The 26,962-nt window shown below is 30.1% G+C and overlaps 5 protein-coding genes across 13 annotated transcripts in view; 4 read left to right on the top strand and 1 right to left on the bottom strand.

Moving 5' to 3' along the window:
* The first annotated feature begins 2,003 nt into the window (after nucleotides 1-2,003).
* LOC114122049 (elongation factor 1-beta') lies at nucleotides 2,004-4,059 on the top strand. The gene is made up of 4 exons (XM_027984604.2): nucleotides 2,004-2,219; nucleotides 2,315-2,540; nucleotides 3,572-3,761; nucleotides 3,824-4,059. The coding sequence occupies exons 1-4, from the start codon at nucleotides 2,140-2,142 to the stop codon at nucleotides 3,976-3,978; spliced, it is 651 nt and encodes a 216-aa protein (XP_027840405.1). The 5' UTR covers nucleotides 2,004-2,139; the 3' UTR covers nucleotides 3,979-4,059.
* Nucleotides 4,060-5,231: 1,172 nt separating this feature from the next.
* Nucleotides 5,232-8,827, top strand: LOC114122058 (BRCA2 and CDKN1A-interacting protein). Of its 2 annotated transcripts, XM_027984615.2 has the most exons (7): nucleotides 5,232-5,383; nucleotides 5,470-5,778; nucleotides 6,504-6,662; nucleotides 6,889-7,002; nucleotides 7,577-7,764; nucleotides 8,216-8,375; nucleotides 8,451-8,827. In XM_027984615.2, the coding sequence occupies exons 2-7, from the start codon at nucleotides 5,557-5,559 to the stop codon at nucleotides 8,661-8,663; spliced, it is 1,056 nt and encodes a 351-aa protein (XP_027840416.1). In that variant the 5' UTR covers nucleotides 5,232-5,383; nucleotides 5,470-5,556; the 3' UTR covers nucleotides 8,664-8,827. The 2 variants fall into 2 exon arrangements, with proteins under 2 accessions (XP_027840416.1, XP_027840415.1); XM_027984614.2 differs by lacking the exon at nucleotides 5,232-5,383 and having other exon boundaries at nucleotides 5,390-5,778.
* A 6,478-nt stretch (nucleotides 8,828-15,305) lies between these two features.
* LOC114122032 (high mobility group protein B2-like) overlaps nucleotides 15,306-26,962 on the bottom strand; it is a 189,845-nt gene continuing 178,188 nt past the window's right edge. For 4 of the 8 annotated variants that reach the window (XM_050197825.1, XM_050197828.1, XM_050197827.1 and 1 more), the window contains exons 2-4: nucleotides 16,087-16,149; nucleotides 15,847-15,999; nucleotides 15,306-15,778 (exon numbers count right to left, since the gene is read on the bottom strand). In XM_050197825.1, coding sequence (XP_050053782.1) covers nucleotides 15,668-15,778; nucleotides 15,847-15,999; nucleotides 16,087-16,149 — 327 coding nt within the window. In that variant the 3' untranslated portion in view covers nucleotides 15,306-15,667. Of the gene's footprint in view, nucleotides 15,779-15,846; nucleotides 16,000-16,086; nucleotides 16,150-16,543; nucleotides 16,850-17,225; nucleotides 17,233-17,261; nucleotides 17,436-26,962 lie in introns of those variants that run through there. The other 4 variants (XM_027984576.2, XM_050197824.1, XM_027984577.2 and 1 more) reach the window with 4 other exon arrangements.
* On the top strand, nucleotides 17,623-22,941 carry LOC114122031 (coatomer subunit gamma-2). The gene is given in 18 exon segments (XM_027984574.2): nucleotides 17,623-17,920; nucleotides 18,245-18,372; nucleotides 18,441-18,548; nucleotides 18,616-18,735; nucleotides 18,801-18,973; nucleotides 19,044-19,173; nucleotides 19,251-19,496; nucleotides 19,554-19,757; nucleotides 19,818-19,977; nucleotides 20,778-20,886; nucleotides 20,948-21,191; nucleotides 21,264-21,420; nucleotides 21,668-21,834; nucleotides 21,894-22,068; nucleotides 22,124-22,168; nucleotides 22,171-22,214; nucleotides 22,291-22,537; nucleotides 22,597-22,941. Coding segments are annotated over 18 exon segments (2,634 nt in total). The 5' UTR covers nucleotides 17,623-17,877; the 3' UTR covers nucleotides 22,731-22,941.
* LOC114122050 (uncharacterized) lies at nucleotides 23,063-26,871 on the top strand. Its single transcript, XM_027984605.2, has 5 exons — nucleotides 23,063-24,033; nucleotides 24,125-25,263; nucleotides 26,345-26,413; nucleotides 26,485-26,574; nucleotides 26,734-26,871. The coding sequence occupies exons 2-5, from the start codon at nucleotides 24,286-24,288 to the stop codon at nucleotides 26,818-26,820; spliced, it is 1,224 nt and encodes a 407-aa protein (XP_027840406.2). The 5' UTR covers nucleotides 23,063-24,033; nucleotides 24,125-24,285; the 3' UTR covers nucleotides 26,821-26,871.

The following is a 26,962-nucleotide window of genomic DNA, read 5'->3' as shown; positions in this document are numbered from 1 at the left end:
AGTTAAATTTTTGTACTAGTTAACTAGTTAATTATTTTTGTTTTTAAATTATAAAGTTAAATTTTCTATTGTTTTAACTTACCTTTTTATAGTCAATTATCATTATTGTACAGTTAAGTTAATTTTACTTTTTAGATTCTGAGGGGAACGAGGAATGTATTGGTTTTGTAATGATGTTTATTTCTTTTTTATTCTGTAAACACTTTTTCTCCCCCTAAACATGCACAAAAGTACAAGTGTAGCATATTTTCTGAAAGGTAATGTTCTTGAGCTGATACTTTAGAGGGGTCATTTATCGTTTTTCGAAATGATACTCGAAATAAAAACGGTTAAAGGAGAAAAAATGTACAACTTCACGATTATGTAGGTATATAAAATAATTACGGCTTTGTTTGTCACCATAGAAACGAATAAAATTAAATAAAAAAGATTCCCCCGTCCGCTCAAAATCATTTTTTATCGAATTCAATCATATTGCATTCAAATCGAATACCTATAGTAAAATTACACTATTCTGTCCGACAAACATAATCCACCACCGAAATGCGCTGATCTACTTTTTTATTCATAGATATAGCCTACAAATTTCTAATAACAATGTACTAGGTGTATTGTGCTATAATAATAATTTTAAGTTTTATGTTAACACTGCTAAGCGTCTTGGTAAATGTTTGTACAAATAAAAATACTAGTGCAATTTATGACTTATGAAGTTATGAATATTATGACTTTAAAAAAAATAAACTTTTTTTATAGAGTTAAGTTTATTTTATTTTCTCTCTTAACTTATAACTTATCTAGTTAATTTTTTTTGTTGACATAGCTAATTGAAGGAAATTTAATTTAATTAACTTAGCTAGCCACAGTTAATTATTTTCATTAATTTTCCCACCTTTACTATTCAGTATTAGAAATTTACTCTTATTTACTTTTAGAAATTTTTAGTTGATTAATGATTTATCACTAACAGGATATTTTTATAAAACATTTTATAAAATATTACAATGCTCGCACTTTTATTTTCTTCGGTTTTATTTCCGTGGGTTTTTTCCCGCGATTCCCTAGAATGTGATAAGAACTAGCCCCTAAATACCAACCGCTAAAACAGTCCGATTTTAAGTTGTTACATCTGGTTACTGTTTTGTGGTAAAAGATAACCGGGTGAGCATCACTTTCACCATAAACGATCAAATCGTTTGAAAACGCACATTTACGAATTACTAAATCAGGTTTAGCCGTTTAGGTATCATAATTCGATATTATTTTGTAGGATTTTTCTCAACTATAAAACGGTAGACGATAGTCGGTATGTAAGTACGTTACGTATGTGTTTTTTCAGATGTGATTTATTGTATTATAATTTATTAGAAATATTACAAATGAATGTATTTTTAGTTTTCTATTTTACCGATATGAATATTCACATGTTTTGTTCAAAGTTGCAGAATGATTTTTAAATAAATTACACTTGTACCTTAAGTATCTTAAATTTTTTGAAAAAGAAACTATAGATAAATAATTCAAATTCAAAATATCCAAGATGTTTTAAAAAGTCTGTAGGTATATTATAATATAGAAAATGTTAGTATTATATAGGTATAAACATTTGTTGAAAATTCAAGCACCTTGGTTATTCGCTTTTGAGGTAGATACACAGACACACAGTACACTAAAACTAAATAAAAAACTAAATTGATTTTGTTAAAAACTGGTTTTAAGTAAAAATTGCTATTTTTCTTTAATGGTTTTTTAAACGCTTTTTAAAAAAAATTATAGATTTAATTTCAATAATAAATCATTAAACAATTAAAAAAATGATTCTGAACGAAGATTGTGTTTAAATCTATAACAAAAATGTATTAACGTCTAGTCTATCTATTCTTATCTATTATAAGGATAACAGAATATAATATATTATATATGTATACTTTTGGAACAAATGTTCTTTGGAACAAAATTTGATACTCCGTCTTTATCAGTGTCTAGTGTTGGCGACTTGGCGATAATCTTTTTTTCTCTTTCTTTCCCGACTCGAAACCTGTAACGTGTTGAGTTTTTAATTTCAAAAATTCTTTAACTTCCGAAATAATTAATACTTCGGACAGACGTAACGCGTTAGAAAACTCATCAAAATACACGATGGTTGCCGTAGACTTAAAATCTCCACAAGGCGTGCAATACCTTGAAAACTACTTGAGCCAGAAAAGTTACATTGTTGGGTAAGCGACTAACCTAAAAACCATGAGTATTGAGTATTCAATACTTACCCGGTGTACTTGAGTGTGTGTATATTATTCTTTGGTACACATTTCAGATACGAACCATCCTCTGCCGACGTTGAAACTTTTTCAGCAATTCAAGCACCCCAGGCCAAGACACCTAATGTGCTCAGATGGTACAACCACATCAAATCGTTCACTGACAAAGAGCGTAAACAGTTCCCAAATAAAAAAGCCGAATTCTCAGCATCTGCAGCTAGTGCTGCAAAACCAGCAGATGACGATGACGATGTAGATTTGTTCGGTTCCGATGATGAAGACGTACTTATTGCATTTTTATTTAATATAATAATTTATATACCTACTTGATATTTACATATTACTTTACTAATAGTTTCCATTAGAAAGTGTTGATTTTAGTGGTAAAAATCTTTTTAAGGAAGGCAAACCTAGGCATTTATTAGCCATCATCATTGACTAATAATTATTAAATATATTTTTTTTTTTCAAAGAACAATCTCAGATACATTAAATTGTATTGGCACCATAGCTACACATCAGTAGAAAACATCACAATTTTTTTTTTTATTATTGAGAGAGGGTAAATGCACCATACCCCATACCCCCAAACATGTATACTACTGGTTAGTTTTTTTTTTACTTAATTCATAAGCTCAAATTTATAAAACATCAGTCTTTGAATTGACATTTATTAGTGGGGCCCTCATGTTAATTCAATTTTAATTAAAATTAATAAATAATCAAATTAAATCTACCATAACAAATAAAAACATATTAAATACTACCAACCTAGAGTTTTATTTTAATTACATTTTAATTGTAGGTACTAATTTGGTATACACTGTACAGGATTCATCGTTCTACACTCTGTCTTCTTTAGGTACAGGAATATTGTACAACTATATTATATATAGGTATTTTTATAATGTATGACAGATTGGGTATTTATTTTGAATTTATTCTTTAATTTTTGGCCATCTCTAATTATCTTTACCTTAAATTGTATTAAGTGCTGTAGATTTTATTACAGTTGTCTTTTCGATTTTCAGTTATCTAACGCTCACGGAAATTATTCGTTACAAGTATAATATTTAATTTTTTATATATTGTGTGTTATTTATTAACTGTAAACTATCAATAAAATAAAACACAATCAAAGGTTAGGTTATGTAAAGCACATACTCCAAAACTTGTTTGTAGAGTGCATACCAAATCAGAAACCTACCCGTAGAACAGATACCAAATTAGCACCTAATTGTATTTGTTACATTTTTTAATTATAACTAAAATAATTATTTTATATTCTATTTCAATTGATGTATATATTTCAGGATGAAGAAAAAGAACGCATCAAACAAGAAAGACTTAAGGCTTATGCTGAAAAGAAAGCCACCAAAAAAGTAATTATCGCCAAGAGTAGCATTGTACTTGATGTTAAACCCTGGGATGATGAAACCGATATGAAACAATTAGAAACACAAGTCCGATCCATTAACATGGATGGCTTAGTATGGGGAGCTTGTAAGTGTTGACTAAATATAATTTCTGGGATTTGTATTAATTATAATTTGGTTATATTACAGCAAAATTAGTCGAGATTGCTTTTGGTATCAAGAAACTTCAGATTATGTGTATTGTAGAAGATGATAAAGTATCTGTTGATGCTCTTACAGAAACCATTCAAGAGTTTGAAGATTTTGTTCAATCTGTTGACATTGCTGCATTCAACAAAATTTAAGATATTTTAATTCTTAGATATTTGTCAATTTACTTCAGAAACATGAAAATATAAAGCCAATTAATTTTTAACTAATGAAAATCCTATATTTTTTTTTTTATAATTTGTTGTTCATAAATCATAATTTATATTTGCAGTTAAATAATAATATTTGTGCCGTTATCATTCACAATTCAATAATAAATCACAATAACATTAGTAGTTAGCAATCTAAAATGCTAAATTCAAATCATTACCTAAAAGTTAATGCCATAACCTGGGCCGTATTTAGACTTGGATTTCCAGGGAAAATCTTTTTTGACGCCCCAAGCAAATAAAAAATTTAAAATACCCAATAACATAGTAGTTAAGGAAAAAATTAAAAATATGCAAATTTGCAGTATATTTTGCGTGTTAACTATTTACTTACCTAGAATGTAAGGTTAGAAAACTTCTTAACATCCATTTCATGCCTTATCAAACCTGTGTTTTCAGGTGCTGGACACTACTGTGGTGTTTAAAAATAAATTATAAATTACTTGAATAACTAACTATACAGTAAAGTATACCTGTATACTAAAATAATTAAAGTTCACTGAATGCCTCAGTGGCATTCTGTTATCACGTGATATCTTAACGTATTAATTTTGCACCCCAAATTATATGAATATTGATATTTAATGTTTAATATTTTATTTAAATTTCCTAGGGACCAAAAGTTATTATTTTTTTTGTACTATTCCCAACATCTAGATGCCCTTCAAACATCCAGCCTTTACATCTACAACCCTTTAACCCCCTGTCAAATCTAGCCCAGATCATGACTTGTGAACAAAGACGTGCTGCTCGATTGACAATCGAGTCAGGAATTAGATAAGTCTTTTTTATATTATCAATTCGTCGTTGTGGCTCATGAATACAGATGTGAGATGAATGCTTAGAAATTAGAATAGCTTAGATCAATTACAGTATTTGATGATGCAGGATTTGAAATACTTAAAAGCGAATAGCGTGAGTTTCTTGTTTAAGATGTGCTATTTGCGCATGCATATTGTGTTACTCGTCGAATATTTATTCCAATAATTGTATTATCTTTGGGAATTTGAATATTAATACCGCGTTTTTAGGTATTTTTTATAAAATAAAAATAATATATAATAACCCTGAAGATTAGAATACTATAGTCTTCAAGGCAACGACTATACCCAAATAACGCATCTCTCCAGCACGAATATATTAATTCTATTCTGTGTCTCAAGTCTTAACAAGAGACTTGTCGCTAATATATAATATGACGACATGACGTACATAATATGTTAACAATATAACCGTGGTTTACATAGGTGAGATAGGTAACCTCAAAATTGTATGGTTATCACAGACGTGCATACGTTCTTTGATTAACGTTCAGGCGTGCAGCTCGGAAGTAAGTTGTTTTTAAACGAATACATGATAAACAGTAACAAGTAATGAAGTAATAACAAAGTTTTGTATTATTTACTATATTTACAGTACACACTGCTTCGAATCACACACGTGCTCTGATTTTTTTAAGCCAACTATAAAATCCAGTCGAAATATACAAATCGTGTCGTGACCATGTCACAACCGGCAAGGAAACGAGGAGTGCTAGCCGGCGGTGGAGCGAGCACTAGTCGTGATGGTGAAGCGAACACTAGTCGTGATGATGAAACGAGCAATAGTCGTAATGGTGAAGCGAACACCAGTGGTAATGGTGAAGCCAGCACTAGTGGCGATTCGAGTCCCATGGAAATTGAGTCGAGCTCGTCTGACTCCGAGGATAATGATGATATTGTTGAGGTAAATATTATGAACCATCCCGTAGACAAATTGAAATTGTAGGATTAAACATGTACCTATTATAATATTTTGTAATAACATCTCGTATAGTCAGACGTCAGCTAATAATCTTTACCCTAAAATTGACTTTCTGACGAAGCTAATATGAGCAAATATTGAGTAAACTCGGTCTTTAGATCACAGTTCAACCGTTTATAGTTTTAAGCCAAGCTTTTAATCTCGGTATAGTAGAGGATAATAAGGATTGTAGATTTTGATCCAACAATTTTTCTATGAAAAAACAAACAAATTTAATTATGGGCAACCATTTATAATATAACAACTATGTTTTGTATCTTGTACAAAGTTAATTCATTAAATTTAACTACCTATATGATGATTTGGGATCGAGTAACAATTTATCTATTTACAAGTTGCTGATTTCCAATAACTTTTGTCATTAGAAATAATTTCTTTTAGCTTACTGAAATATATTATGTATCTGTACAATACTTCATCTCTCTTATAAGCAGTTTATTTTTTCAACATTATTCATTCATAGATCTTATTTTTAAGAACAATTTATAATGCAAAAAACATATTTCTGATTTTGTATTAAGATCTTTTTTAATAAAAAATATAAATTTTTAATTTACCTAATTTATAAATATACCTATTACCTGCAAACACAGCATCCAGTTTTATGTGCACTAGTGTTAATAACTATTGTATTTATTTTATTTTAGACGGTACTTGATGTTGAATTTGAAGGGCGTTCTCCACAACCAGCAGACTTTCATAGTATTAAACAGTTATTACAACAGTTGTTTTTGAAAGCCCCAGTGGACCTGTCTGATTTGTCTAATTTACTAATTAATCAACCCGGTATCGGCTCGGTGATCAAGGTATAGTTAAATAATTAAAGATTATGCTATATACACATATAACTATATATATGCCATATAACTTCCTACATAAAATTTAAAATCTGTAGAACCATCAATGAGTGGCTACCTCACTACTTGCATCAAACAATTCATTTAAATAAAATACACATAGTCAAAATTGCTTTTTGTTCCTTCACACATATTGTTTATGTATTATAAAATAAAAGTAAACTTTATGATATAGCAAGTTCCCAATGAAGATGAAGATGATGATTCTGATTCTGATGTTGATCCCGATGACGTAGTTGATATCAACCAAGTATTTGGAATAAGTTCAGTTCTCAATATTTCACAAAAGGTAATGTTACTGTTTTTCTAATTTTATAACTTAATATTCTAGAGCAGAGGTATTCAAACTGTGCGTCGCGGGAGTTGTTGAAGGGAGCCATGTCATATAATTGAAACGCAATAAATATTTTTACGAAAAACGTTTATTATTATCATTGAGGTACACCGGTTGGGAAACGTTGAATTGTCTACAATAATCATTCGCTAAATATAGCTTTAATTTGTTTCCATAATGTTATAGCGATAGCGATAAATTGAAGTTTTATATTTATAGTACTTTATTATTACAACCAGTTATTATTATTATAGCAATATAGCGGCTTTATAGTTATAATAATAATAGTCCATGTTATAAGTTTTTAACCGTCGCGAGTAATAAATAATTAGTATAAATTATAAAATATAAATTACATTCATACAAACATTGATTTTTTTGTCATTTTTAATTTGGGAGCCGTCAATATTTTGTGAAGACTCAAAGGAGCCTTGGGATGAAACGTTTGAATACCTCTGTTCTAGAGCATTTTTACATTCCACTTTTAATATTGTGCCTCTTAATATTGAAATATTTATGTATGTTACAGACTAATGAATGTGAACGCAATTTACACAAATTAATGTTGGATTTAAGCAACCAATATAGTGATAGTGAAACAAAACGATTTGTAAATGGATTGTTGGGTGATACTACAAAACAAGTTGGGTTGTTACTAAACGAAAGATATGTTAACATACCCCCGCCTATTTCTGTGCCATTATTTCATGCTATACGGTATTATTGTATTGACTTAATAAATAAAAATAATATTCTATCATTTCTTTACTTACTTATATCTCTTATCACAGAAAACATTCAGGTACTTTTCGGTTATTGTACTCCAACGGCCGGGAAATACTGATTCTGTTTATGTATCAGGGTGCTGTATGATATAAAAATATAATAAAATAAAATATTCTGATTTTCCCCTAATAAACGGGATCTTTTCTGTTAAATGTAATAAAAATATAAATTAAATACTTAAATAAATAGATTAGAGTACGATAACGGAATCAAAATTGTTGAAAAGTGATGCAATCGTTGCCATTCGTTCTCTGCACTGGGCAAAGTTTAATTTTATTCTTAATTTAAAATCAGTAATTGAGTAATGTATAAATTATAAGTGTTGTTATGCTTCAAAAACTGTATTGTATTTAATTATTATATATAATAAATATGATTTCAGCAAAGAATTATTCAGTTTAAAATCTAAAGACTCATCATATAATTTTGATTATCTTATTATGATAAGCAAACTTTACAAAATGCAAAAAGATAAGAAGGGAAAAAATCTTGAGGGCTGTGAAGTATTTTGGTCAAATGCTGAAGAGGAGTTCTTTGATGAAGTACGCGAATAATGAAACAAAAATATGATTTATTTAATGTATATATTGAACATAATTTATTTTTGTGTTTATCAGGAAGCAGATTACAAGTTTGAGTTTTGCGTGCAAAATGACAAAGGTACTGGCTTGGGAGGTCACTGGTCAGAAGCAGATCCTGAAATGGTTCCTTTTAGACGTGTTCTGATTTTCACTATGGAAAAATTCCATCAGATAACTAACAGGTTGGCATCTTTATTGGAGCCTGCAGGTACTGTTTATAACGGTGCATATAAGCCTGGATCTATATGAAGATTATTCCATTGTTTTTAACAATATCAAGTTAAATTAAATTGGGTTGTATTTTTTTTCAAAGTAATTTAATGGTAAATTAAAAAAAAAAAAATACTATGTTGACAACTTTTCTTAAAACTGTTTATTTATACTCAAGAAAAAATACATTATTATTAATATTATTAGTGTAATGAATATTTTCTGTTAATATTAATACCTTTGCTGTCTCATTCCTATTAATAATTTTTTAACACATCAATAAATGCTTAATTCTAAAGAAAACAAATTTTAGTGTTAAGTTTTAGATTTTAGTATTTGAAATCTTGTAGTATCAGCTTTTCTCTATAAAAGATTAGAATAATAAATTAAATGTTTATCATAGAATAAAATATTATAGCATGCCTTAGGACAATCTTGGTTAGCATTGAGTTTCTTAGATTAGTGGTTCCCAATCATGTGAGTCTTAAGATACTGAATAGGGAGTGGGGGAATATAGTAATGATAGATGAAATAATATAATTTCAAACATTCTGTATTACAATAAAATAATTACCTTGAACTGTATAGCTAAGTGTTCAACTATGAATTTTGAATCTAGAATTTTTATTTATTTATTGAATAGGTAGGTATACTAAATTTTAGACATAACTTTAATATCTTAGTGACAAAAATTATGTTATCTTTTATCTAGTTGATGTGTAAAAATTTTATATTTCCATACTTGCTAATTATATTTATATGTTTATATTGGAAATGGTATAATAATATTGGAAAAAACAATTTCCGTTTAAGTTTTTTCTGATTATTAAGGAAATGAATAAAATATTTTTACTTTTGAAAGTGTATAGGTGATAGATACCTAGTTAGGTATAAACTTATTGTAAATGGTATATCCAACTCATTTTAGGTGTACCAATAAAAATTTTCCCCTAGTGTTGTAGGTAGACCGGTAGTGAATAAATCAAATTTTAATAATGACGAATGCGCATTACCATTACAACTTGCAAGTACGATTACTGAACAATTATTTGAAACGTAAAGCTGAAAATCGATTTACAATTAAACCAAATAAACTAATATGCCGGGAACTGTAAATTTTGATAACTGACATTTTTCAATTTAGCGATACGAAATTAATTCGAGCTAATCGGACTTACTAATTCTACTAGGTACCCAAAATTGGTATACTAAAAACTAAAAAAGCGGGTAAGTGGGTACCGCTCTCCTGTATATTAGGTGCCGTATGGATCATTATTATATAATATTATAGGAGTGTTACATTTGAATTCAATGTAGGTATTATTGTATACGAAAAACGATTCTGAACAATCTGAACGAAGATGAATTGTCAGCTGAAGATATCATTTCGAATAGTTGGTGAAAAAGGTGGTTTATGTTTTAATGGCCTGAATACACCAGAATTTAAGTTCTTTTATAATTATTATAAACTAAACTTATCGAAAATCTCGTATTGAATTTTCAACTCTTAGCTACTTCTACAAAAATTATTATAAATTGTACCAACAAAATAATTTGAAAATATTCATGGTTTTGACGAGTTTTTGTCAAAATTTGAACTTCAAATGCTAATAAAAAAAAATTGTGCCTATGTATTCTTATAATTCTTTAATCACTATAAGAATAACATATGAGGAACTTTGAATAACATTTTCAAGTATTTTGATTGGGCCAAAAAAATTTTATTGACACTTCAAAAAAATATTTTCAGAAAAATTGAAAATTTCAGTCATCTATAAATAGCTCAAAAAAAGTCAAAATATTTTGAAAATTAAACCATGTAAAGAAAATGCCAATCTAAATAACTGGTAAAAATGTCAAGTATCTACGACTTATACTATTTGAATAATAACAATAATATTAAATAATAATAATAATATTATATAACGATATAATTTCGTAAAAATTTTAAATTTTTCCTATAATGATGCTTCGAGTTCTCTATAGCTACACGAAGAAAAACTTAGTGTTGAATATTTTTGTTCTTAGATATAAACAAACATTTTTATGATTTTTCAATTTCAAAATTGCTTGCAAATTTTCGCGATTATGACATATATCGTAAAAATTTAAACTATAAACGCTTATAAAAAAAATTTGTGCCTAACGATTTTTAATTTTTTTTTAGCTACAATAAGAGCAACTCATAAGGAACTTTGTATTAAAATTTTTAAGTTTTATTGGTTATCCAAAATTTTTTTATCGACACTTCAAAAAAAATTCTCATAAAAATTGAAAATTTCAGTGGTCTATAAATAACTCAAAAAAAGTCAATTTTTTGAAAATTTAACTGTATATAGATAACACTAACATAAACATTTGGTGAAATTTTCAAGTATTTACAGTTATTATTTTTTGAGTTACAATAAAATAAAATAATCGATTTTCTGTTACTTTTTTAGGGTTTTTTCTGACATTTTTGAAAACTATTGGAAATTTTTTACTTTTGACCCCCTAATGTACTAACTAGGTTCACTTTCCTATCAGAAACGGGGCTGAGTTTAAAAATCGAAGCAATTTTAGTGCTCCAAAACGTGGTGACAGACACAAAAAAAAAAAAAATAAAAACACATCATTGTAAAATCAATACATTCATCACTCCTATATATATACTTAAAAGTTTAGAACAAATACACATACCTAGTACCTACACATTTTTAATCACGCCTGGAAGGCCGTAACTAAAAAAAATTTCGGGGGTAGAAAGGTAGGGTCAAACATTTTTTAAATATTTAGATACTGAACACTGCTAGCCATTTTTATCCATAATTTACGTTTAATATTTAAATATTTCTAATTTTAAAAATTTTGGTGGGAGGGGGGGGGGGTTCGGATCCCTGGACAAAATACCATCAAAATGCCCGTGCAAATAATAGATAGTCCTAAGCATATATATGGAATGGAACTGTGATGGAATAATGGAATTGTGCTGTTGAGAAAATAATTCGTAAAGAGGTAAATGTGTGCAAACGAATTGTACTTGTATTATTTAAAATTTTAAACCTTAAGGCTTAAATAGGTATATTATGTGCGCAAACGAGTCGTAAAAAAAGGTAAATGTGCGCAAAAACAAGCTGTACTCATCGAGAACACGATTTTAATTACCTATCTACCTAACTATTTTTATTTTTATATATTTCAAAAATATTACTAGTGTGTCCGCTGTCCTTATTGAAACGTTGGCAATTTGCGTTATAATATACAGACACACAGTACTAGATTATTATATATTTTAGCTCATCGTACATAATTTTTTTTTCTAGTTTTTGTAATGTTAGAATACTTATGTGACTAATGACCATGTATTACCACATACCGACACTACCGCCTATTAATCTATGACCATTTTGTTCATTAATTGTTTACTACACATTAATTTACCACAATTATAATTGGGTACTACAATTATGTTAATGGTATACCTACATTTAACGTACCTAACAATGTATTAGGTAACACCATATTGTAAACCATAGATTAATGTACCTATTACGTAGGTAATTCTTATAGAAGTATATTAACATGTTTTATAAACTTATAAACATGCGATTTAATTTTTAATTTGAATATCACTTATAAGAAATGAGAATACAAGTCCATGGGTAATTTTTAACTTTTATAAGTACCTATACAATATTATAGGTATAAAACAAGCAATACCTGTCAGCTTACCTAACTTTCTCAAAATCACAAATAGGATAGGTAACTAAAAATAAACAAAATTTAATGATTAAAAAAATCACAGTTTATATACATGAAATTGCGAAAATAAATTAAATATGCGACGGTGTGCACTGTTCGTTTATTGTATTTAAATTTAATTACAATGTAGTATGTCGTGTCTACATATCAAATGTACACAAGTTAAAATAAACAGTAGTCAGTAGGTAATTTCCAAATTACATATTTTTTGAATACCTAATTAGATGTTTTAGGAATAATTGTGTTTATACCCAAACGGCCTAATCCATTGATCCATTATCATTTATCATCCATATCTATGTGATATGTAAGGCTAAGATAGTATAGAATTTACAGGATAAAGCTTTTCAAGCACAAATTGTGATTTGATCATTTACGAGATCAAATATATAGCTTTTATATTGCATTTTATGTCATTTTTTCAATTTCATGGGAATTTTTTTTATACATAATTAAAATCTGGGTAATATTTTTATAAATATTTAAAAAGTCTATAAACTAATGTACAATCATAATATAAAGATACAACATTAAAATAAAATCGGAAACATATTTTCTAAAAATAGTTTATATTTCAAAATACCAATAGTTTGTATAATATAAAATATAATAATTTTACTTGTTGAACTAAACATACAGAATAGAATAACTAAATCACTAAACCAACCGATAATAACCGATAGGTAGGTAATAATGATCGATTACGTGTTATCTTCATCAATTAATATTAATATTACCTATTATTTATTATTAATATAATTTTTTTTTCAATTATTTTATGAGGTCATTGTTTCCCACTTTTTACATTAAGTCCTTTTTCTAAAGGTCTTTTAGGTCATTAAAATACTAGCCCTAGATATATTATGTATGTATCACTAACCTAGTACTACCCAAGGTTTATAGATAACCTTGAGTACTACCTATGGGTACATGGCTGTAGTCAATTTGCACCAAAATTGACCCAAAATATTTACAACATGTGTAATTTGCACCAAAATAAAGATATGTAATTTGCCCCATCATCAGGTAGTAAGAAATAGGAATTGTAATTTGCACCAAAATTAAAATCAATTATTTTTTCGATAGTATAAACTTACAAGTTTTTATATCCTAATATAACTTTAGCTTAGTTTAAATTTATAACATATAATAATGCACATATAATTGTCATAATAAATTTATATAAAATCGTATAATTTTGAATATAAAAAAAGTTGGTCAAAAAAAAATATAAGTAAGATTAAAGTCGTATTATTATGAAAATAAAAAAAAGTTGGCTAATTAAAAAAATTAGGTATATATAAAATTGATATCGAATAGATAAGTATAAATATAAAACGTTTGCCAATTAAAAAGTTATAAGTGAAATTAAATAATTATAAAAATGATTATTGTATTCTAAAATATTTTCCCAACGATTACTTTTAAGTATCTTAACTTCCATTATTCAAGCAAAAAATATTAAAAACTGCACTACAAAAATAAAACATATTTTTATGTGTTTGATCAAAATAATAAACTGATATATATTATATAAATTATAAATATATAAAACGCGATAATGAGTAATGACCTATAATTGGACGTAAAACGTCAAAATATTACCAGATAAGGCGAAAAATCCCAAAAAATTATTACTGTCATTCGTGTCGCATCTAGTCTCGACATCTACGAAGATACAGAGGAATAATCGACTATTCGATAATCCAACCCAACAAATAAATAATCATTTTGGTGTAAATTACAAATTCTGTTTTCGACTACCTGTGGGTGGCACAAATTACATACCCTTATTTTGGTGCAAATTACAAACACTATTTTTGACTATCTGCAGTGGTGCAAATTACATATCTTTAATTTGGTGCAAATTACTAACTCCCGGGTACATACTGGGGGGCAACCCGTATTTTTAAATAAATATAGAAAATAACTATACAATTGAAATCGATTATTTATTTTCACATCATGCATACTTAATCTTTATTCATTAGTCATTATCTAACACTACACAACCCTACCAATGAGTCATTAGTATTTAGTACTCGATACTCATTACTATTTAGTATTGGTATAATATATGAATACCATTTGCGAATAATAATTTATCATAGGTCCACTTAAAATGAATTGTATAAATAGGTATATTAAATTATATTTCATAATGAATTTTTATACACTACGGGCCTACGGCCAAAAAAAAAGATTTCCCTGTGTGTGTGTATGGGGGGGGGGGGACGCGACCCCTTGGATACGTCACTGGAAAGTGGTACTTATAATTCCACCGTCAACTATATGAAGCCATTAAGTATATTATGTATCTTACTACCAATAAGGTAACCTACAAACAATTCCAAAATAAGATATTACCATTATTTTTAAACTGAAATATTTATGCATTTATTTATCTGTTCTTTATACATATTATATAATTTTTTTTATACCTATTACAAATTAAAATTTTTTTTATTGCATATTTTAATGATTTTTACTGAATATTGCAATTATATTTGTCATTTTGATACATACAAATCCGTGCTCTAAATTTAAATTAAAAAGGAAAGACAAATTTTTTTAGACAATTATTTAAATTGTAGTAATTTTACAATTATAATGATTTAATTATTATTTTTTCCGAGAAACTGTGATTAAAATGTAACCATAGATGATTTTGATGTTAAAAATAACTTACTTTTAGATCTATTGGTGAGAATATATATAAGAATTAATATATGCTATCTTTTACCTTTTAATTAATATTTATTTAATTATATATTTCCAAAATTACCTTATATCTTCTATTTTCAACTGAATGTGATTAAATCACAACTTAATAAAAAAGTTGAAAAAGGTGAAAGTTTTAATAACAATTTCACATAGGTAAAATTACTAAAAATATATCTTAGTTGGTTTTTACAGGTCGTATAAAATAAAAAAAAACAATTATCCAAGTACTTTTATATTTTAATAATAAAGATACAATTCAGATATTATAAATTAGTAAAAAAGTTTGTTTACAAATTAATGGTACAAAATAAAAAAGAAGTCCATTTAGGAAATGAGTTCTTAAGTATAATTAGACGTTACAAATTATTAATTAATTAATATAGTAATGTATAACAATACTAACTTAATCGAAGTTTTAATTTAAATGAGTTGCTATAGGCTACAAATACTGGGCATACAGTTAAATTAGGTACTTAATCTAGGCAAAAAAAATGTAAATTTGTTTTGATGCAATCTAAATTAAGAACACACTGCACACGGAACACACAAATGTTGAGATTAATCCTAAGTAGTGTCTTTTATTCGTCATCTTCGTCTTCATTTTCTTCTTTGCTGTCTTCTTCTTCAGCAGATTCTTCCTTTTCTTTTTTGTCACTCTTCTTTGGGCGACCACGTTTACCAGTCTTGCTCTACAGAAACAAAATAATAAATTAATGATAATATGGCACTCACTCATAGTCAAATAGTATTAGCATACCTTAGGCTTATCGGTTTTTTTTCCACCGGAAGCTCCAGACTTTGGTGGACGACCTCTACCTCTTTTTGCTGGAACATCTTCGTCCTTTTTTACAGCATCTTTGTCTTTCTTCTCAACTTCACGCGCACGCTTCTTGGGTTCTTTAACAGAATCCTAAATAAAATATAAATAAATTAAATTTATAGTATTTTATGGATCTAATAAAATTTTAAAAAATAAATTAACTATAATAAGAATTACCTCAGACTTGTCTTTTGCTGGACGTCCACGCCTCTTTTCAACTACGGCTTCTGAATCAGACATCTAGAAATTAAATAATACTTATAATACTAATATTGCTTTTAGTTATACTAAATAGTTATTTAATAATAATAATAAAAAAAAAATTGCCAATAGGTAGAAATACTGCTATAAGGTGTTTTAAAATATGTGATTTCTTTTGTTACCATAATATACAATACAAATTATCCAATAAAAATATTCCCATTTAGTACTTAAGTAGATACTCAATAAAAAATAGATCGAAATCAACAATTATAATTGGGATCATGAAAAATAACTTGAAAAAAAAACACGATACAACATTCAGGGCAGTCATTATGCCTCGAATAAACAATAAATGTTCGTCGATCGAAGACGTCATTAATCTAATTAAAAATTCATGTAACAATAATAAAAAATAAAATAAAAATAATACCTAGGTTGCGGGAAAAAACGTAGCGTATAAAAATAATAAAAATTGAAATTAAATTAAAAACATAAACACAGAACGAAACGGAAAAGAACTCCCGATGAATGGAAAACGCGTACCACTTCCCGCATAAATGCACAATGTAACATAGACTCCAGGCATTGGTGGCATCGTAGAGGGGGTTGTTTTATTTATTTTCATTTAACGTTTTTTCCACGAACGACCAATGAGAGGTCGCATAGAAATCGGTTCATTATTGTTTGGCGTGCACGCGGGACCAACGAATAGGCAAATTAGAATTCGATATGGAAATGAAATAGAAAAATTAACCCCGATAAAAAGACGCGCGTTACGGTATGAGGTGAGGGACGCATAATTCTTAAAACGTCAGAAATCGATATGGAAATCGATTACTATGGTGGACTACAACACAGCGGCAGGGCACCATTGCTATTATTTGTTTTATTTTGCGCGTCCCCAAAACCCGCTGAACGAGCGGCCACCAAAAATTCATAAAGCGAGAATTAATATTGCAAAATGCAAAGAACGGGTGGACGTTGGGCGCGCAACGGCGTCGTTACCCGCCATTATTCGCGCGCGCGGCACAGCGATTATCGATCGGATTCCGCGCGCCGGTCCCGCCGACAGATAATAATAATAAAAAAAAAAAATTTAAAACAAACGTCGATGTGTTATTTTTTTTAATTTTAAAATAAATACTCACTGTGTTTTTTGTTGATTTGAGTGGAACGTAGAGAGAAATTCGACCGGAACGGTAAAGAAATCAGTGCGGGACGACTGGAAACGGATATCTGACGGCACAAAAACTTAAGGCCAAGCGCTCGGTAAAACGGTCCGCGGCGAAATAATAACAAAATAAATAAATAAATATAAATGCTGTGCGCTCAACGGTTCGAAAACAACATGTCGACTGTTGACAACAAAAACGCGGCGCGCCATTGGCCGACCGGCCGCCGTATACGTTGTGCCGGTAATCCGTTGCTACGTTCCTACAAGTAAACACTAGCCGCCGGATTTTCAGCACGATAAGTGATAACGAATGATTACTGATAACTGATAAGGTTTATGGTTCATTCGCGAGTGACGTGTGTGACGTGTCTCTGCGCCCGTATTACGATTGTAACTTTTACTCAACTTTATTATAATAATACGATTTTCCGCTACTGGTCCGTCGGAAAATTATGCAATCGTGATTACCGAAAAGAACGATAATATAACTCTAATTTATAAGCCGTTGACGAAACGCTGCTGGTCTGGCCGTCATCCGTTCCGATTCGTTGTACCTTTACACTGGAGACCGTTTTGCCGAACACACCTCAATGGCGTTCAAACGGGACAAGAAGGAAGAAGAAGATGGTAATGGTTTGTTTCCATTCTGCACTCAAAGCTTAAGTGTATCTATCTTACACTTCACCATGCGCTGTTTGCGTGTTTAACATCCTGTGCTTTTATTATTTTTAATTTTTTCCCTACCGTTTACTGTTCATTACCTACATTTATTTATGTTGTTAAAGTGTAAACAAACTGTTTATCTACTACGGCTGTTCCTAAATCATGTCATGTGTATTTTTTCATCTTTTCTTCAAAATAATTCTTGACTGTATAATTCTTCTTTGTTGCTTATCTTTTTAAATCAATATTCTTTAACAATCATGTTCAAACGTAAAAGTAAATGTGTTTTTAAAGGAGGTAATCCATATCAGAATCTTGAAAAAACCAGTGTTCTTCAGGAAGCAAGGACGTTCAATGACACCCCTGTTAATCCAAGAAAATGCACACATATCCTCACCAAAATATTGTATATGATAAACCAGGTATGTCACTTTCCCTTGTGATTACATTTTGTTTTCAAATTCCTTTAAAATTGAGTTTAAAATTAAAGGGTGAACAACTTGGAACAGCTGAAGCAACTGAAACATTCTTTGCTATGACCAAACTATTTCAATCGCGTGATATTATATTGAGAAGAATGGTTTATCTTGGAATTAAGGTTGAACTTATAGATAATTTCAATTTATTTCATAAATAAATATAATATTTATTTTAATTATTCTTAGGAATTAAGTGGAATAGCAGAAGATGTAATTATTGTAACTTCAAGTTTAACCAAAGATATGACTGGAAAAGAAGATACATATAGGGCGGCTGCTATTAGAGCATTGTGCAGTATTACTGATGTATGTATAGTAAACATAATATTACTGTATTGAAAAATGTATTGTATTATTTATATTCTGTTTAGGTGTCCATGTTACAAACAATTGAACGTTATATGAAACAAGCAATTGTTGACAAAAATCCTGGAATTAGTAGTGCTGCTTTGGTGAGCTGTTTACATTTGTGTAAAAACACATCAGCTACTGATATTGTCAAACGTTCACTTAATGAAATTCAAGAGGCTTTAAATTCTGACAAGTATATTGATTTTAGTTTATTGATCTTTTATTTCATTTATTTACTTAATAAATCTTTTTATTATTTACAGTGTAATGGTACAATACCATGCATTAGGATTATTGTTTCACATTCGGAAAACAGATCGTTTAGCTGTCACAAAATTAGTGGCTAAACTTACAAAAATAAATATGAAATCACCATTTGCTGTTTGCATGTTGGTAAGTAGTTTTTAAAGTAATTATAGTTTTTAATCTTATCTCCACAAAGTATTAAAATTAATAATTGGAATTTTTAGATACGAATGGCATGTAAACTATTAGAAGAAGAAACTATTCCACGATCCGAATCTCCATTGTTTGAATTTGTGGAGTCATGTATTCGTCATAAATCAGAAACTGTCGTGTATGAAGCTGCACATGCAATTGTACATTTGAGTGGTACCGGAGCTAGGCATTTGGCACCAGCTGTGTCTGTATTACAATTATTCTGCTCATCTGCTAAACCAACTCTAAGATTTGCTGCAGTTCGAACACTTAACAAAGTATGTAAAATTCTTTTAATAAATAGATTAATTGTTTATATTATATATTAATTTAAGGTTGCAATGGAACATCCAAGTACAGTAACTGCTTGTAATCTGGATCTTGAAAACTTAATTAGCGATTCTAATCGCTCAGTAGCTACTTTAGCTATAACAACACTATTAAAAACAGGCGCTGAAGCATCAGTAGATCGTCTGATGAAACAAATTGCAACATTTGTTAATGAAATTTCTGATGAGTTCAAAATTGTTGTTGTACAGGTAATAATTATTAATTTTAAATATAATAGATATTTTTAACAAAAAATATTAAATGTTCAGGCTATAAGGGCATTATGTTCAAAATTCCCTCGTAAACACACGGTTTTAATGAACTTTTTGTCTGGTATGCTAAGAGAAGAAGGTGGACTTGAATACAAAGCATCAATAGCTGATACAATTATAGCAATTATTGAAGAAAATCCTGAAGCAAAAGAGATTGGTTAGTTGTATTTAGATTATGTGTCTTACAGTATTTTCATCATAGTTATAAAATATTGGATTGATGTTAACTATACTCTATTCAAGTTAAAAAATATATATGATGGTGACTAGTTTTTGTCGGGTGGGGATCAAACGACACCAGTCTGTTTATCCCATACTAAGTCATCCATCTGTAAGCCTACTGTATTAAGGGGGAGTCATATCAAAGCGCAGTAGTTGGCCACCAACTATGTTTTTCACCTTTAATAGAGTATTAGTATAGACATTAGATTTTAACTTAAGAGGATTGGTGATGGTAATTTCCTGTCTTTGTCTAACACACGCTCAGGATAAGAATTCAGACGTGTTTTTTGTCCAACGTACCGATTGATACACTAAAGCGATAAGAATTCTGAAAACAATTTGAATTTGTTGTCAAGTCTACTTGAGAATGGCCAGTCCACATTTTTGATATTAAAATTTAACTTTTTAAACAATTGAAATATGACAATTTTTTAATTAGGTACTCGTTTGTAGTATAATGATTTTATGATTTTGGGAGATAATATCAAAAATGTGGCTTGGCCATTCTCAAGTAGACTTAACGACAAATTCAAATTGTTTTCAGAATTCTTATCGCTTTACTGTATCAATTGGTACGTTGGACGAAAAACACGTCTGAATTCTTATGTTGCGCGTGTGTTAGATAAAGACAGGCAATCACCGTCACCAATCCCTTTAAGTTCTGAAAACATTTAATGTACTGTGAATTAATTTATATATGAGCTATATATTATCTAAATATTTATATTTGATTAGGGTTAGCACACCTTTGTGAGTTTATTGAAGATTGTGAACATACTAGTTTAACAGTTCGTATATTACATTTATTGGGTAAAGAAGGACCTCGCACAAAACAACCATCAAGGTATTTTTAAAAAAATTTGATCACTAATAATATAGGTATTTAATAAAATAATCAATTTCAGGTTTATAAGGTTCATTTATAATAGAGTAATATTAGAAGGTGCTGTTGTAAGAGCTGCAGCAGTTGGAGCCATGGCTAAATATGCTGCTAACTGTGCTATGCTTCACGATAGTATAAAAGTACTCTTGAAGAGATGTTGTCTTGATGTTGATGATGAAGTTAGGGATAGAGCAACATTTTATAGTCAGTTATTGAGTTCCAATAATCGTCAGTTAATCACTGATTACTTGTCAGAACCCATGCATGTAATATTTAAAAACCAAAACCTGAATACATTTTTTTATTGACTAATTAAACTTAAAAAAAAAATTGAATAGATATCATTGCCAGTTTTGGAAAAGACTTGCCAAGATTATGTTCTAAATCCCACAAAAGAACGTATTAATCTTAATGAATTACCAGTTGATATAGTAGTTAAAAATGTTTCTCAAGAACCAGCCAGGAAACAGAATGTTGATAATGCTGTCAAACCAGGTAAATTCCATTATGATATCAAAACAGTAATATGTTTAAAATTCAAATATTATAGTTTAAACTGTTAAACATAATTAGGATATAAATTATGAAATTTTGATTTTAATTTTGTACTTACAATTAATTACAAAACATAATTTTGTTAATTATTAAGTATCATATCACTTATTAGTTATTTCTCTCTGAAATACATTTTTGCTGTCATTAAATGTAATAAAAATGTATATTTTTGCTTATTCAAATTTAGTTGAAGCAATTGTTGAAAATGTGGACGGCCAAAAATTGCCTAGTCTGATTGGTTTAGATGCTGGTAAACTTTTCTGTTCCTCTGAACCTTCAATGTTGACTGAACTAGAAACTGAGTATGTTGTGCGGTGTATTAAACATATATTTAATCATCATTTGGTTCTTCAAGTATGTATAGTGATATTTTAATGTTTGATATATGCTGAGAATTAACATGAAATTTTCAGTTTGAAATCACAAACACATTAGATGACCAAATTTTAGAAGATATTTCTGTGGCATTGGATGTAAGTGAAGGATTCCAATATTTAAATGAATTTAAATGCCCTTCAATAAAATATCAAGAAACTGGCAACGTTTATGTTTATTTAAAATTTCCAGATGATTCAGTTGATGCTATTGGTAATTTTTTATTATATTTTATGTAATATGTATATCAATTTTATTTTTATTTTAGCAAGTTTTACTGCCAAAATGAAATTTATTGTGAAGGACTGTGATCCTTGACTGGAGAAGTTCAAGATGATGGTTATCAAGAAGATTATAGGGTATGTATAATGTGTACATATTTTATTATAATATTTTAATTTTGGATTAGAATTCTATGTTTTTTTTCTTTTATAGTTAGAAGACGTTGAAATGACTCTAAAAGATCAAATGTTAAAAGTAAAGGTAGGAAATTGGGACTCTTTATGGGAGGAAGCCAAGAGTGTTTGTTTTGAAGTTCAAGAAACTTTTGCATTGCCATTAACTTCTGGAGGTTTATCAGATACAGTCAGTCAAATTATATCATTCCTTGGAATGGGTGCTTCTAACAATTCCGAGAATGTTCACCCACCAAATAAATCATCACATGTAGTGAATTTAGCTGGTAAGTTATTTAATTACATATATGCATTCACATATTTCAATTATTAATTATTTTATTAGGTATGATGCGAGGAAACTGTAAAGTTCTTGCACAGGCAAAATTAGCATTATCTGAAAATAGTGTTACTATTCAACTTACTGTGCGTTCGATGGATGAAAGAGTGGCTGAATTGGTTGTATCTACACTCGATTGATTGTTTAATATTATATTATTTTATATGTATATTAAAAAAAAAAAAAAGTATTTGGGTACTAAAACCCATTTTATAAATTTTTATTAGTTATATATAATTTTACATTTATAATTTTCATAGTATATGCATACCAATATAATATTATGTATTTTATTATTATTATAATTTTTAATAAGTTATTAAATAAATATAACTTATTAGTAGCATTTAAGCTGCAATGGCTTACATTTTCATTAACTTTTTCATTTAAAACTATAATTTTATCAAGAGGTGTGCCTACTAATTGAAGTGTCTTGAAAATAGCCACAACATGGCGTTCGTGTTATGTTTGAATATTAGGAATGGGCCCTTCGTTAATATGTCCGATGACCTTAATGTTTAAAAGTACAAAAAATACGTCGATATAAGGACGAAAACATATAATATTATTTTGCTTACGTATACTTTACTTATTATTATATTAGCTAAGTAAAATAATTACTGTTGTAAGGACATAAAGGTAGAGTACACATATGATTATGTATGTGTATATACTGTTTATTATATTTTACACCATGATGGCCCTCAAGTATTGTAACCTATATACATGTTACATAATGACAGGTCAACACTTCCATATCGAAACGAATATATTATTAATTATTATGTTTGGGAATGGGGATTAGAATACACCGTCTAGTCGATGTTCTCACCGATCAAGTGTCACTTTACGTTACGACTGTACATAGTATTTGTACTTATAAACTGACGTTTGTAAATTAGTTGCTTTCAGAAACTGAACAATTCTAAGAGTTAACTAATGATAGCGTCGAGTGTAGCTACGATATTATAATCGCGCCTCGGCATCGGCGGAATCGTCATCTTGATCGATTGTCATAATGTCATCACACATTAGTTCAGAGTGGAAATGAAAAAGAACATTTTTTACTTATATTTTTAAATACTAAAGGAGTTCATACTCCGTTGACTAGTTCGGAACGCGACCTATTGAAGCGAAATTGAATTGAATAGGACAATTATATTATGTTATGAATAGATTCCGAGGCGTTCGTAGGTATATTTTCTAATTCGGGTGTCTTAGAACCACACGTTTAAATATTCTAGTTGAACTTTCAGTTGTTTATATCAGTTTTATCGTAATTAATTTTTATGTTTTACTCAAAAAATAAAAAAATTCCTCTAACATTTCAACACGAACAGCAGTCGCAGCAATCTGAAGTAGGCGTAGGTACGTGCACGAAAAACGTAATATAACAACCACAACAGAAAATACCAACACGCCAGGGTCCTTACGGATATCTAGGTACGTTTGACCCAAGTTTAAACATTGGTCTTGTCGTCGAGTTGGCGCGTTTAATTTTTACACCTCGGATAAAATTGGTACGTTTTTGCAGATTTAAATTTTCGAATCTGTTCCGTTCGAACCGCGGCTGTTCGCGCAAACCGTGAATACAATAATCTACCTAATCTATCCGTAGATATTATACTCAAACTCGGCTGGCAGAACTCGCGGTTACGCGTTACATTACATACATAATATACAGTTACATTACCTATGGCGACCACGACCACGGTACGGGGCGGCGTGCTGATGTGGCCGACTACGTGTTTCTGGGGCGCGTGCGGCGTGTTCACCTTGGACATGACGTACAACCGATTCGAACGGTGGTTCTCAGGGTGGGTGTTCGTGTCCGGCCTGCTGAACATTGCCAACACGCCGTGGAGCGTGTGCGTGCTGGACGGCTGGTGCGACGACCACCTGTCCACCACGTACCGGCGGCTGTACACCAGGCTGGTGGCGTCCACGTGCCTGGTGTCCCGGGCGATCATCGTGTACAAGGCGTGCAGACACTTGGCCGGTTTCGGGGACCGGGAACGGGAGTACGAACGCAGCTGGCCCATTTCCGGACCGCGCAGACGCCAGTTCCGGATCTACGCGTCGTCCGTGGTCGTCGGGTACATACTGCTCGTCTTGCCCGTCAACCTGGCGCGGCTCTATCTGCTGTACCGGTTCGAGGAGTTTGGCGACGCGAAACTCCTGCTGTTCTTCTTCAACATGTACACGCACAACTGGAGCATGTGCTGCATGGAGACCCATTTCGCCGTCCTGTGTTTCGGCGTCTACCTTAAGTTCCGGGCCATTAACGACGAGCTGTCGGCCGTCCGGTCGGACGTCATGGTCAGCAACAGGTATCCGATGGCGCTCCGGTCATCGTCGTCGACGGCGGTTGCGGCCGCTGCAGCGTCCGTGTTGCAAGACCCGCACGGCCGGCCGATGGAGGCGGCTGTCGAGGAGCTCAGGGTCAGGCACAGGCTGACGCGTGAGTCGGTCGAACAGCTCAACAACATGTTCGGCGGTCAACTGGCCCTGTCGCTCATCACCCTGTGCATGATGATGCTGTTCGACATCTACAACGAAGCTTTTCGCTTGGTCTCCACGATTTCCAGATCGAAATTCATCTTCGGCTGGATTCTCCAATACCTGTTCCGGTTTTTCGTGATCGTTATCACGGCGCACAGCACAACCCAAGAGGTGAGAACGTCTGATGTCTGTGCAACGACTTGTTATAATATATAAATAAACACCATTAAGCAGCTATGGGTATATATCAGCGGGGTCAGATTTTCACGTTTTGTGAACTTAATAAAATTAAGTATATTGTACCTACTTTGTACTGGTCTAAAAAAAAAAATTATGACAGTTCTATTTTCTGTGATAACAATTTAATTCAAGTTTTACTTTTATTAGAAAAGGATTAGTTTTCAAAGCAGATCGTATTAAAACCTTATAATACCAAAATCTGACTTGAGGTTAACCTCATTTGACTGCGCGCCAAACATACCTAAACCTTTATTATAGCGCGTTATAATATTATAATACAGCGTTTCCCAAACCATGGGTCGCGACTCGCGGTTATGATTACGGTTATTTTCATATGATACTAATTTTTTGTATTTTTTTATAATTTATTTTATTTATTTATTACGTTATTATTATTCAGTATATTGTATTTTACATTTTATAATATATAATTTTTTAATTTTATTTTAGCGGGGGGTCGCTTACCCAATAAAGATTAAATTTATGGGTCACCATTGCAAAAATATTGGGAAACAATGATATAATATATAGGTACTTAGCTATTGTCCACCGTTCATCTGTACTTTCTACATTATACATACGCGGAGGCGTTGATTGGCCGTATGGATTAAAAATTTGGATTTTTGGTATTTTTTAAAATATGTTTATTGCTTCTAACTGTCGGACACACACACACACACACACACACACACACACATATATATTAATATTATAGTAATGTTACACAAATTATTTAATTAAAACTATTAGTATAACTTATACTTATACTTACTGTATTACTGTAACGCAATTAGAAATCTTTTCAAAAGTAAATAGGTATAACTTTTATAAGATTGTGGAGTACCTACCTACTAATATATATTCTGTTTAATATTGCAATATTGAATATTCCATCTGGGATCATTTTTTTTCTTTAATATTTATCAGAACTTTACTTTTGTTAAAATAAAACGGTTATATCGTTATACGACTTAAGTGTAACAATAATACCTACATATTTGTACATTTTCAGGGTTATAAAACTAAAGTGCTTGTAACAGAAATAAATAATCGGCATTTAAACAACAGTACGAAGTATGAGGTCTGTTTATTCATTGTAATTAAGTTATAATATTATCATAGGTAGTATATTAGTTTGGGTGCATTTTTCAGTTGCAATTGTTTTTGAAACAAATGAATCATCAATCTATTGATATAACTGCATGTGATTGTTTCACCTTAAACGGTCATCTCATCGCGTCGGTAAGTTTTTACATCAAGAATTAGGTGTTATTTACTCTCTAATTATTAAATTAATATAGGATTAATACATTATTATTCTTATTTAAAGCATTTTTAATTGTGTAAAAATATAAATATTATAGACTATTTACCAATATTTGTGTAATTATGTTATTTTAGGCCATTGCTGTCGGTACCACGTATCTCTTCGTTTTAATACAATTTCATTCAGAAATTATGCAATTTACAGAAAACCAAAAATCTTAAATATTTATAAAAACAAATTCATAAGATAAGATTATGAAAGACGCATTCTTAAATACAATGTACTGTGGACTCTATAAAGCTTAAAAATATATCTGAGTACCTACCTAACTTTAAATTTAACAATAATAATAACAATATGTGT

Source organism: Aphis gossypii, chromosome 1 (assembly GCF_020184175.1).
Source record: "Aphis gossypii isolate Hap1 chromosome 1, ASM2018417v2, whole genome shotgun sequence".
Classification (NCBI taxonomy): domain Eukaryota; kingdom Metazoa; phylum Arthropoda; class Insecta; order Hemiptera; family Aphididae; genus Aphis; species Aphis gossypii.
This window is presented reverse-complemented; position numbering and strand designations above follow the sequence as displayed.